At 51.5% G+C, this 13,069-nt stretch overlaps 1 protein-coding gene across 2 annotated transcripts in view; it reads right to left on the bottom strand.

The window, feature by feature from the left end:
- The window catches only part of Sh3pxd2b (SH3 and PX domains 2B), an 86,503-nt gene extending 85,395 nt beyond the window's left edge, over positions 1 to 1,108 (bottom strand). For both annotated transcript variants that reach the window (XM_052758987.1, XM_052758988.1), the window contains exon 1: positions 950 to 1,108. In XM_052758987.1, coding sequence (XP_052614947.1) covers positions 950 to 1,024 — 75 coding nt within the window. In that variant the 5' untranslated portion in view covers positions 1,025 to 1,108. The remainder of the gene's footprint in view (positions 1 to 949) is intronic.
- Positions 1,109 to 13,069: the final 11,961 nt, after the last annotated feature.

Below are 13,069 nucleotides of genomic sequence, written 5' to 3'. Positions count from 1 at the left end.
GATTCCCGGCCATCTCCTTCCAGAATTTTATGGGCGACTCCTGGAAGGCATGGATATCTGTCTGCTTTGTAAGAACGGCTCTCTTAAACAAACAGACCCCAAAGGGGCTTCCAGGGAGGCCCCTGGCTAGCCTTCCTCCAGCCAACGCCCTTTTTAGTTATTGTTCCACATTTCTTTGTTAGGATTTTTTTTTCCCTCCCTCTTGCTTTTCTCCTTCCTGGTTAACTTCTCCAGGGCTGCCACAGGCAGCTTCTTCCAGGCGGGGACACCAGCTCCCTTCACTCCTGGAGGGAAGTCCCCAGGGCCTCCTCTGGATCCACTGTCCTACTTCTCAGAATCTCTGAGGTGGAACCTGGGCCACCTCAAGCACAGACAAGGTCCCTAAGCAGCCCTGGAGGCCACTTCCCACCTGAGGGTCACCGTGGGCCCGGGGCCCACCGTCCATGTTCTAGAACCCTCAGCCTTCCCATCCGCAAAATGACACCGGGAACCCATTTCCTCCCCATCTTGTCTGCTCCAAACAAAATTCTCATTTCACAGAGGGGGGTACTCCTGGGGAAACTTTCCCACATTGCTAAACTGGAAGTTACTGGAGAGGGGCACTCAAATGACCCATGCTCAGAAGGACGAGGGGCTTGGTTGGCTGACCCCACGAGGCTGGGCGCCTCTGGACAGGAGGGTGGCCTGAAACCGCGCCTCCGTGGGGCTCTCTCCTGGTTTCTGTCTGAGTCTCCAGCAGCAGCTGGGGCCAGACTTTTGCACGGGTGGGTGGGCAGGGCGGGGGCTCGCGGAGAGATGGCAGGGAGGGCGCGGGGGCCCGGGGCGCGCGGGGAGATGGCGGGGAGGGTGCGGGGACCAGGGGCGCGTGGAGAGACAGACGGCAGGGAGGGCGCGGGGCACAAGTTCTGCGCGGGGCTGGGGTCGCCGCGTGGCGCGGGCGCAGACTCACATAATGCTTGTTGGGCACGCGCCGCTTCTGCACGTCCAGCACCTTCACCTCCACGATGCTGCGCCGCGGCGGCATGGCGGTTCTCCGCGCCCAGCGCCGTGCGGGCCGGGCCGGGCCAACGCGATCCGAGCCGCCGAGCACTAGCCGCCGCCGCCGCCGCCGCCGCCGCCCTCCGCGCCCCGCCCCTGCCCGCCCCCGCGCCGCCCGCCCACCCCGCTTAAAGGGCCCGCCCGGCCTGGCCGGGCCACGTCCGCCCGCGGGCCTTTGTCCCCGCGCCCGGCGGGACGGCGCGCCCCGCCCCCCGCGCCCCGGCCTGGCGACTATAAGCCCACGCATCCAAGCAGCCTGCTCGGGCTCTCCATCCCCGAAATGGGCTCAGGGCGGGTGCCCACCCCGCGCCCACCCGGGTGCCCACCCCCCTCGGTGTCTGCGAACCGCGGACATTCCAGTCGCTATAAATCCGGTCTCCCACCCCCAGCTCTAGGAATTCAGAAAAGCAGTGGTGACTAGGTCTCCTGGGTTCACTGTCTGTGACATGGAGAGAAAAACTGCAAAAGTGCCCTCGCGGTCCTGCAAAGGGCGGCGAATGTGAGCGAAAGTGGGGGTGCTGGGTAGGTAGCGAACCCCTGCCCCCCATGGTGGACTGAGTCCACACCTGGCCCTGTGCCCTGTCCTTTTCACAGATGCCCGCTTAAAGTCTCAGAACACCCCGGTATTGGGGAAGACGATTAATCACCTTTTACAGAGGACCTGAGAGCGGCCTCCAGAATCATGGAGCAGGTGGTTTGAACCCATGGCTGCCCCACACTAAGCAAATCAAAGCTACAAGTGGCTCCACACTTTTCCACCTAGCACCTCCTAACGTTGGCTGGGCACTCAGTGCTGGCCGAATGAATGAACGAATGAATGAACGAATGAATGAATGACCGGACAGGCATAACAGCAGGGATGGGTAGTTCAGGCTTCAGGTCAATGTTCTCACAGCCACTGAGCGGGGGTGGGGGGTGGGGGGAGGTGGGGGGGGGGGTGGTGTGTGTGTGTGTGTGTGTGTGTGTGTGTGTGTGTGTGTGTGTGTGTGTGTGTGTGTGTTTCCCCTCCAGGCACCTTCCCACCCATAGTCCAAGTTCAGCCAAGGAATTTCTCAGGGGAGGGTCCCCTCAGTCCAATCATGCCTTGCAGATAGTTTGGTTTTGATTCCCTCTGGAAACCCCTCCATTACCTTTCTGACTTCCTTGCCCATCTTTCCCACTGCTCTGGCTGTAGAGGCTGGTCTGATGGGCTTCACCAGTAGATGCCCTGTGCTTGGGTAACTTGGCTGGTGGGAGGCCTTGGCAGGAGAAGTCTGGGTAACCCTCCTCCCCCAACTCTCTTCTGAATTGTCTTTACCAAAGGCCACGGTTTTGTACTAGCGGTGGGCACAGTTCCGGGCACAGGACCCTTTTCTTGGTTCCCTTGGTACAGCCCATCCCTTGACAAACAGACTCTTAATTAAGCGGTTTTCGCTGACCCATTTGGAGAGTGGCATCCATTTTGGACTAGGGCCTTCTTTGGCCCAGTCATCCGCTCCAGGCTTTCTCTTCAGCAGAGTGGCCATCCAAGGCACCCTCTGGCCACACTGGAAATAGGCAATGTGGTGACGCACCTGACTTCTGCCATCCTCTGCACAAAGCAAGCCTCCCTAACAAGCAGAACCATAGACTGTAGAATCTGGATGCAATCAGACAGTGTCCCCAGCTCCAGGTTCCCAGCTCCCAGGTTCCCAGCTCCAGGTTCCCAGCTCTCCAGGTGTGTCTCGTTCCCTGCCTGGCAGGCCTGGCCTGGGGAGATTATGATGTTATGATGTCCCGCTTCCTGCCTGTAGCCGCGGTTATATGCCTCATCACTCATGTCCCTCACCCTTTCCCCCCGCCTGCTGAATTCTGTCTGTATGAGTCTAATCACGCTGGGTCACTCAAGAAAGTTCAGTCTCGGCCTTCGTCGTGGGTGTCTGTCTGATTTCACTCAGTGTCCTCAAGGTTCATCCTCATCCTCGTTACCTGCTTCAGAGTCTCCTTCCTTTCTGTGGCTGATTATTACTACTATTTCACTGTGCGCTCTTTACACATCTCCTTCTTCCATGTTCCCAATGGTCACTTTAGTGTCACCGCCTTTGGGCTACCGTGACTAAGGCTGCTGGGAATGTTGACACACTGATATCTGTTCAAAGTCCTTGCTTTAGGGTATAATCCGGAAGCAGAATTTCTGGATTGCTGGTAATTCTGTCTTGATTTGTTCATTCTTTTGTGGAATTGCCCTTCTGTCTGCCTGGTGGCCATGCCGTTCTTACTTCCCAGGAGCAGTGCACAAGAGGTCCAGCCTTCTCTACCCTGCTCCCTGAGCCTGTTACTTTCTGCTTCCTCTATTGTTCTTGACCACAGCCGCCCCAATGGTGTGGATCAGTGACTCATTCTAGCTTTTATTTGCATTTCCCCAGTGATTAGTGACAGGGGGAAAAAATGCCTGTTTAAGCTCTTTGTCAAACTTTATACGGGGTGTCGGCGCCTTTTCTCTTGCCTTTCTGAATCTGCGACTTAACCTCCTACACTTCTGGGCTTTCCCAAGCAGGCAGCCTCTTTGAGGTAGGGTGGGGACTGAACAGTGGGCTAATGATGTGATTTAGGTTGGCTATTCACACTGGAAAGGGCCACCCAGGCTTTGCTTGGGAGGCACTGAGGATTATCTGCTGGGAAAACAGAACAAGAAACAACAACACCCCAAACGAAAAATGAACCCTCAACTCACATGGTCAGTAGAGCTTAAGGGGGCAGGGCTACCTATTATGGTACTTGGCTGGCCACACAAAACACTTCTGCAAATTCAAGTGCACCAGGGGATCCAACTGTCTAGCAGGAGAAAAAAAATCCCACTTGGATTCTAAACTGACTCCAGCCACTCACCAGCCTGATAGTATTTGCTGAGGTTTGCCCGTGAGTTTGGCACGGGCCTGGCACTTTACATGCGTATGTCTTACTAGGGTACCATAGCCCTGTGACTTACCAGCCATGCTTTCTGATTGCAGCTGGGGAAGTTGAAGAGGTTTGAACAGGCAGCGCTTCCTTGAGACGACAGTGTTGGCATAAAGTGGTGCCTGCAGATTGTCTGACTCCACACTTGGTGCCCAGCCATAAACCTGTGTCCACCCGCGGGCAAGTCCCTCGCTCTTCTCATCCACAGGGGGCAGAAGAACAGACAGCTACAGTCTTGGAGGCGTGTCTGAGGGAGGTAGTTCACGGACAGTGCGTGTATTTTTGTGAATCTTCTGCCAGCTGAACTGATAACAGCTAAGTCCTCCCTTAAGCCTCACAGAAGCCCCAGGTTCGACTTTAATCTCGGTGATGCCCAAACCATAACTGTATTTTTCTTACTCCAAACCTCTGGAAGCTCTTGATCACGTGTCCAGCCTCATTCCCTACCAGTCACCTCCCTCTTCTGGTTCCCAAGGACTGGGGGGAGGCTCAGGGATAAAATCCTTACTGTGCAAGCATGAGGACCTGAGTGTGGGTCCCTAATACCCATATGAAAAGCTGAGTGCAGTGGCTCATGTCTGCAAACTCCCCAGTGGGGAAGGGGTCACAAGACAGGCCCCTGGAGCTTGCCGGCCAGCCGGTCTAGCCGATAGATGACCTTCAAATTCAGTGTCAGACCCTGTCTCAAAAAATCAGGGAGAGAGGGACAGAGAAAAACACACAGACTCCAACATGCGCACACAGATAAGTGCACTTACACCAACACCTAGACACACCGAGAAACACCACACATGCTGTAGTTAGAGTTTTGTCAACTTGACTCAAACCTAGACACACCTGGGAAGACAGAATCTCACTGAAGAATTGCCTCCCTCAGACTGGCCTGTGGGCATGGCTGTAGGGCATTTTCTTGACAGCTCGTTGATAAGGAGGGCCCAGCCCACTGCGGGCGGTGTGGTCCCTAGGCAGGTGGGCCTTGGTTGTATAAGAAAGGTAGCTGAGCAAGCCAGGGGAGCAGCCTGTGAGCAGTGCTCTTCCATGGTCTCTTCTCCAGTCTGCCCTCACTGCCCCCAGTGACAGATAGATGGCTTGGGGGTTGTAAGATGAAGCAAATTCCTTCCTCTCCAATTTGGTTTTGGTCATGGTGTTTCATCACAGCAATAAAAACTCAATTAGAACAACACACAAAAACAAAAGACAAGAAGAAGAAAAGGGGGCGAGGTGGCTCAGAGGATAAAGGGGCTGGCGGCGAGGTGGCTCAAGCCTGATGGCCTGCAGCCCATATAGCAGGAGGAAAGAATCCCCTGAATTGTCCCCTGCCCTCCACACATGCATTGCGACACACCGGCCCAGTGGACACACCCACAGAAACAAACGAGGGTCGAGTCAACAGGACCACCACTGGGAGGGAAGCCCATCCCAGCCCCCTCCCGTCCTGTGCAGACATTCCAGACAGAAGAGCCTCCTCCTCCTTCCTGGGGCAATCTTTCTGTTTTCCCAAGCCAACACTCTCCACACCATTCCTGCACATCCTGGTTTAACCCTTAGCACTACCAGGCCAAAGTGGACCTCAGGCCCTTCCCCAGCTCTGATGAAATCCGTAGCCCATGAGAGAGGCTCAGTTCACAGTTTCACCTTCTCATAGCGGGTCCTCCTCGGGTTTATTCTGAAACAAACATTTTCTTCACTGTTGAGCCACCTCTGCATTTTCTTAAAAATGTAAATGTAATTTTTTCTCTTTCTTTCTTTCCTTTTTTTTTTTTTCCTTAAAGAACAGGAGGGCTGGAGAGACGGCTCAGCAGTTAAGAACTCTTGCAGAGGACCTGAGTCTTGTTCCCCACACTCACCAAGAAAGGCTCAGAACCTGTAACTCCAGCTCCAGGGGCTCTGATGCCCTCTTCTGTCCTTTGAGGGCATCTGCATTCACACACATGCAGATAAAATATGTCCTAAAAAAAAAAAAAAGTCTTCTTCAGGGAACAGCTGTACCTTGCATATCCATTCTATTTCCACAGCCATCAGTGGTTTAATGATTGGCACACGGTCTTCAGGGCGCCCTCTACAGGCTGGTGTGAGAGTGCACTGTTTATCAGCACCATCATCATTTCTAGCATCATCATGGCTTTGCACAACCCAGTGCTTGTTAAATGTCTACTTATAGGAATGGACCCAGACCTGAGGGGTGCGAACAGTCTTTGCATGGGTGTATGTTCATCCCTACATGTTCACACACTCACAACACACACACACACACACACACACACACACACACACACACACACACACACACACACACGCAGTTCCCCATCAGACTCCAAGCTTTCTAAGAGCCAGAGTGGCTTTACTTGTTTTAAAACTCCAAATTGCCTGCACAGACTTGCAGAGAGGTCCCAGAGAGATGCTTCTGTGATGGATAAGCCTGTCTCTAGCTGCTTGACCACAGTGGGTCCTTGCCAGGGACAAACCAGCTTTTGAGTGGACTTCTCTACTTTCCTGTCTCTCAGAGGCATCTTGGGAGCAGGGTATTACCCTTTATGTGCACAGAGACCAGGGATAGAGCTCAGACTCCCATCTTTGCTGGTACTATTCCAAATTTCTGGCCCAGAAGGCATTTTCAAACTCAAGTGCTGCTGAGCATAGATCACCCCCGCTGGAGCTGACGGAGCACTGTGTTCCACATGGCAGCATCATGCAGGAAGGGCCAGGCACTGGAGGGGCGTTTCATCAAGCTTGAATGAGCTCCTGGTCCTTTGTGATGTTGGTGTCAGCTTGGCTGTCAGGCTGTACTTCTCCCAGTCCCTAGACCACAGAAAAACCGGCAGGCCAGGAAGGCTGAAGCCTGTGTTTACTGCCTCTTCATCAGCAGTCTCTGGGATGGAACCGGGCCCTTTTCCAGGACATGGTTAGATGGAGAAAGGGACAGAAATGTTCTGTCTGAGGTGCTGTCTGTCTGTCTGTCTCCGTAGGGATGATCCTCACAAGAGCAACAGCTGTGAAGGCTTAGAGACCGAGACATTTGAACTTGTGAAGCATAGCTAGAGGAAGCTGGTTAAGGCAGAATCCCAAGCAGGGAGAGCCTCCTGGGACGGGAGGAGGCCATGTGGTCTCAGGGGCAGGGAGAGAGTGTGCGGTCTCCCTTCCATCTCCGTCTTTCCTGTGGCCAAGTTTAGCTCCCTCAAGGGAGCTCTGTTTGCAATCCTTCCCTGCTCAGAAGTCTTCCCTGGACCCCACTGCCCACAGCCGTTCTTCACGATAGGTGGTGTTCAAGGCCTCCATGACTAACCCCGTCCATGCTGCTTGCATGTCTTCCGACCTCATGCTGTTCACCGGCCCCCCCCCCACCCCCCGCCCCTAAGAAATATGTGACTGTTTTCAGGCACTAGCCAGCCATATCTACAACATCGTAAGTTCTGTGTCAGATGTAAGTCAACTGTGTCTCTAACATGCCTGTACTAGTCCATTTGCTACAGGAAGTTAGAGGCTGGATGTGTTACAAAGAAACGAGGTTTGTTTAGGTCACAGTTTTGAAGGTGAAGGTCCAAGGTCAGGTGGTTGACCCCCTGTGACCTCTGGTGACGACCTTGTGGCGGGTGGCATCACAATGGTGGAGTGCAGAGAGATTATCAGTGAGATGCGCACCCAGAAAGACGTGGGATGAGCATCTCTCTTTTGTATATGACAACTTGTTCTTGAGAGAACTAAGTTTGCGGAGCACTATACTAATCCCTCCTGAGGGTGGCGCTCTTCCTGGTGGCCCCCTCTCTTACAGCTTCCACTACACTGCCGTGTGGGTCAAGCTTCCAGCTCACAGACCTAGCCAAGCGACAGCGATCCCAGAAGATCTGCAGCACGTTAATTTTCTCATTTTAGTGAGAAAACAAGATGCCCGGGGTCACAGCACAAGAGAAGCTGGGATCCGAATGCAATCATCTCTGGCTGCCTCTGAGAAACAAAGCGCCCTTTGAGGATGGGACTGGAGTCTTCCTGATTCCATATCTCCCCCTCCACCGATTTCCTGCTGCACATAGGATAAAGAGCAGCCATTAGGGATTAGTACAATCTGGTTTCAATGACCCGCTGACCTCATCTAGTCCCCTCCCCTGTCGCACCCTCCTCCAGTCACTGTTTCTCAATTCTAGAAACGCACCCCTTTATGAATGCTGTTCCCTGCTTCTGAATGCTTTTCCTGTCTTTAAAGTTTTAGTCTGAATGTGCTTTCTTCTGTGGCCTTTCCTAATGCGGCCCCCTTCCCTCCTGTATGCATTTTCTTTACAGCGGCCTTTCCTAATGCAGCCTTTCCTAATGCAGTCCCCTTTCTCCTGTGTGCATTTTCTTTACAGCAGCCTTTCTTAATGCAGCCCCCTTTCTCCTGTGTGCATTTTCTTTACAGCATCCTTTCTTAATGCAGCCCCCTTTCTCCTGTGTGCATTTTCTTTACAGCAGCCTTTCTTAATGCAGCCCCTTTTCTCCTGTGTGCATTTTCTTTACAGCAGCCTTTCTTAATGCAGCCCCCTTCCCTCCTGTATGCATTTTCTTTACAGCGGCCTTTCCTAATGCAGCCCCCTTCCCTCCTGTATGCATTTTCTTTACAGCGGCCTTTCCTAATGCAGCCCCTTTTCTCCTGTGTGCATTTTCTTCACAGTGCTTGGCACTGCGGTCACCTCTTCTTTCACGGCTTTCAACCAGAATGTACCTGCGTGAGGGTGTCAGGCTCTCGAGGCTATTATCCCCCAGGTCAGCACAGTCCCGCAGGCCCTCAGAAAAGAGCCTTGAATACATGAACACTGCCTTTCCTATGGGAGAATCAGAGGTCTCCCCGCACTGTCCTGCCCCTGGCAGCTGATCGGTAGATATTTACCAAGTGAGTGGATAGATATGGATGTGCACAGGTTTTAAAGATCACATTGATCACAAAATAAAACCTTTGGGTTACATTTCAGTTCAATGATCACATTCTCCAAAGACCAGTGAGAAACCAAACTTGTCACTAGTGTCTTGATTATAGAAGTGAGAGACCCTGGCAGCAATATGTAACCTTTTAAAGGTTGAGCATCACCCTGTGGAGACTGGGTGTACTTTCTCATTCAGCCACAAGGTGGCAGCCTCTCTCAGTGAGCCACGAACTAGTCCCTAAAGGAGCAACAGTTGCTCTTTCACGATTGTTCCTCAGTGCCTCCCACTCCTAACATTTCCCCGACAACCTAACCCTGTGAGGTTGCTCCATGGACTATGCATATTGTAGCGCAGCCTTGCCTACTCAGATAGCATGGTTTACTGTGCAGGTGGCACTGGGAGCCCCCTTTTGCTTCCAGTAGACAAGCCTTAAGAACCTAGTGTCGGGCTGGAGAGATGGCTCAGCGGTTAAGAGAACTGGCTGTTCTTCCAGAGGTCATGATTCAATTCCCAGCAACCACATGGTGACTCCCAACCATCTGTAATGAGATCTGGCGCCCTCTTCTGGCATGCAGACAGAACACTGTATACATAATAAATAAATCTTAAAAAAAAAAAAAAAAAAAAAGAACCTAGTGTCTGTCTGCCCAGCACTGAGCAAGGTGCTTTCGAGACAGAGGCAAACACAACAGGTAAGGACCCCCCCCCCCCCGCCGCCGCCATGACTCATATTCTAACAAGGAAGGCAGGCGATGAGCAACAAGCGATGAACAGGGGTCATGTCTCACCCACAGGAAGTCAGTGTTAGGAACAAATAGAAGTACCCAGGGCAGGCTGTAGGTGGCCAGGGTGACACAGAACCCCTGCAAGGGCTCCTGATTCAGAGGGCCAATTCATGCCATCTCTCCCCACCCCCAGGGAAAAGGAACCCAGGCTCCTCTTTGAGCCTGCTGCTTGCTAGGTTCACCTCCTGAGGATCTGGTGTCACTCAGTGGGGTCGAGAAGTGACTGGGAGGAGGAAGAGGATGGTAGTGGCTGAAGACTCGGGGTAGGGAAGGGAGGTTGGGAGGTGGAGTTGGGCTCTGGCCCAAGTGTTCTGGCAGCACAGACCCTGAACCTGTGACAGCCCCGCTCTGGGAGCGTGGGTGGATATCCTGGGGAAGGAAGGGAACTGTTGAAGAAGATTGTGGTCCTGGGCCTGTCTCATGTTACCCTGCTAAGGGCTGGGTGGTCACTGTGAGACTGTGATAATGATGTTGCTGGAGAATGACACAGAGACAGGGTTTTAGGAGGGGCCTGGGTTGGTGTTCATGCTGGGTGCCTGTGATGTCCAGGCCCTGGTCCCCAGTTGCTCATCCACGTGGGCCAGCAGCCCTGCCCTCTCGGACTCAACATCTATAGCCCCAGGGAAGCAGGCCTGACTCCTCAGAGTGGGTGGCCCTGGCCAACCGGAACCTGGAGTGTGGCAGGGAACTTTGGCTGCCCTCTACCACACAGCCATCAGGACAGACCTCCGTGTCTGCGCACTGTTGAGACAAACTTCTTCCTCATCTCTGAGTGTTCTACAGCAGCATCTTACTGGAAAGTTCTGGCTGCGGAAGGCTGGGCTGTATACTCTGGTCGGCCAGCACTCACCGGTTCCTTGAAGAGAGTGTCTTTTTTATTTGGCTCCAATTCATACCCCTTAGCAACATGGAATCCAGGCTTACTTAGTTCTTTGAACCTGCTACTCAAAGAGGATTATCACACACAGCACCCTACAGCGAAGACTGGAGAAACTGGGGAATATTGAAACATACGTTTGGTACAAAAAACCAGAACCAAAAACCAAAACCAAAAACCAAACCAAACCAAAATAAAATAACAACAACAAAACAAATACCTGGCTGCGGTTCTGCAAGGGACGCTTCAGATGCGGTAGCTGCTCCTCCTCCTCAAAATGTCATGTCCACTTTGGTGACAGAGGTGACAGCCTGATGGTCAGGTGGTAGAAGGTGGTTATCTCTCTTCCTGGTGTGGCAGGACTTAGGATCACATCATCCAACTATAGGGAGAAAGTGAGGTGCTACCTGAAGCATCATCCTAATTAGTCTTATCAATAAAAACCAGGAGTCAGATATGGGGGTAAAGCTGAAAGATCAGAGAAGCAGAGCAGCAGCCACTAGAGACTTGTTACCTCTATGAATCCTCAGACTGAAAAGGGGTGAAGATCCTGTCATCACCTGCCTTATATTTCTGTCTCCACCTCCCTAGTGCTGGGATTAAAGATGTGAGTCTCCCAAGTGCTGGGATTAAAGGCATGAGCCTTCCAAGTGCTGAAATCAAAGGTGTGAGCCACCACCACCTGGCCTCTATGATTAACTAGTGGCTAGTTCCAGGCATATGATCTCCAGGCAAGCTCTATTTGTCAGAACACTAACAAAATATCATATAACAGCTACCTTAAGTGGGGGGAGGTCTCTCTTTCCTCCACTCTCAGTTCATCCTGATTCCCTACTCCATCCCTAGGGTTAGACCTCCACAGGAGCCCCTTGGGACAGCCCTTCCCTTGTCTGGTCCCCCTAGCTGGCCATCTGCCCAGGTTCTCTAGATGATGAAATAATAAATATATATTTTTTAAGCAGAGTGGTACAGTGGGGGCCAGGAAGCAAGGACTGGGAGAATAAGGGACACTCCTCCCTTTTATTTTCTTCATCCCAACCCTGACCCTTACTCATGCCCAATCTCCAGTCCCACTTTACAAATATATTTATTCTTCCCCAATTCCATGTATTTAATCACATCCTCCCCTATTAATCTCTTTCCTCTAACCCCTCCTGACGAGTCCTTTCTCACCAACAAGTGTCTCTCATGTTCACATTGTGTGTGTCTGCTGGAAGTGAACCTTACAGTCGCTCTTAAAACGGTGTTTTTCCTGTGGACTGTTTGCTGTTCTCCTTCTCCTGGTTACAGAGCCAGGGATCTGCCTGAGGACAGGGGCTTAGGTGGAGGGTGGGGGTATGTGACATACACAGGCTTGGATTTGAAGTGTGTGTGTGTGGCAATCTTGTTCTAGAGGTAGCTTCTCAGTTATCTCACTACATAGGACCATTTACCAATATCACTCACATTGCCCTATAGCCAAGTGAACTGGAGAAACTGGGAAATCTCTCAACATGTTTGGTGCAAAGAATTCCTCATTTTAGGGGGCTGGAGAGATGGCTCAACAGTTGGGAGCACTGGCTGCCCTTCCAGAGTCCTGAGTTCAATTCCCAGCAACCACATGGTGGTGCACAACCATCTACAATGGGAACTGATGCCCTCTTTTGGAATAAAGGTGTACATGCAAATAGATCACTCATACACACTAAAATAAATAAATAAATAAATAAATAAATAAATAAATAAATAAATAAATAAATAAATGAATGAATGAATAAATGAATAAATAAATCTATCTTCAAAAATGTTTAAAAAATTGCTCATTTTAAATCTCATGTTCTGGCCATGGATGGCAGAACTCTCACTGTGAATATGGCCCAACCCACCATCTTCACCAGAAGCATCAATGGTGAGTGTGATGTCATAGAAGATACGGCTTCTCTAGAGCCATTCAAAGACACAACTGGAGACGAGATGTGGCTTGGTGGTCAAAAGCACTTGCTGCTCTTCCAGAGGACCCAGGTTCAATTCCTAGCACCCACATGGTGCTCACAACAGTTTGTATCTCCAGTTCCAGGGAACCTGATTTCTTCTTATCTCTGTGGGCACCCAGCATGAGTGTGGTACACAGATCGCATGGAGGGAAGGCACTCATGTACAGAAAATAAAAATAAATAAATTATTTCTAAAAAGATACAACTAGATCTAGAGATCTATATACCACAGTAAAAAAATGGTAGGTGATTTTCTTTGATCTTGTAAATGTGTCCGGAACAGTTACTGATGGGACTTGCTGATGGCACATGAGGGAGAGAGAATTGTAAAATCAATAGAAGAGATGATTGGCACGTCGAACTCGTGTTTAATTGTCATTGTGTAGCTCACTCAGAAAACTCATGCACAAATGTCTTACAAAGGGGACCATCAGCCAGCCTGGTGGTGGCAGCTTACACCTTTTATCCCAACACTTGGGAGGCAGAGGCAGGTGAACCTCCAAGTTCCAGGAAAGCCAAGACTACACAGAGAAACCCAGTCTTGAGAAACCAAAGGGGTTAAAAAAAAAAAAGGAGCCGTCATGCAC

This window comes from Peromyscus californicus, unplaced genomic scaffold (genome assembly GCF_007827085.1).
Source record: "Peromyscus californicus insignis strain IS unplaced genomic scaffold, ASM782708v3 Scaffold_3__1_contigs__length_106647218, whole genome shotgun sequence".
Lineage (NCBI taxonomy): Eukaryota > Metazoa > Chordata > Mammalia > Rodentia > Cricetidae > Peromyscus > Peromyscus californicus.
This window is presented reverse-complemented; position numbering and strand designations above follow the sequence as displayed.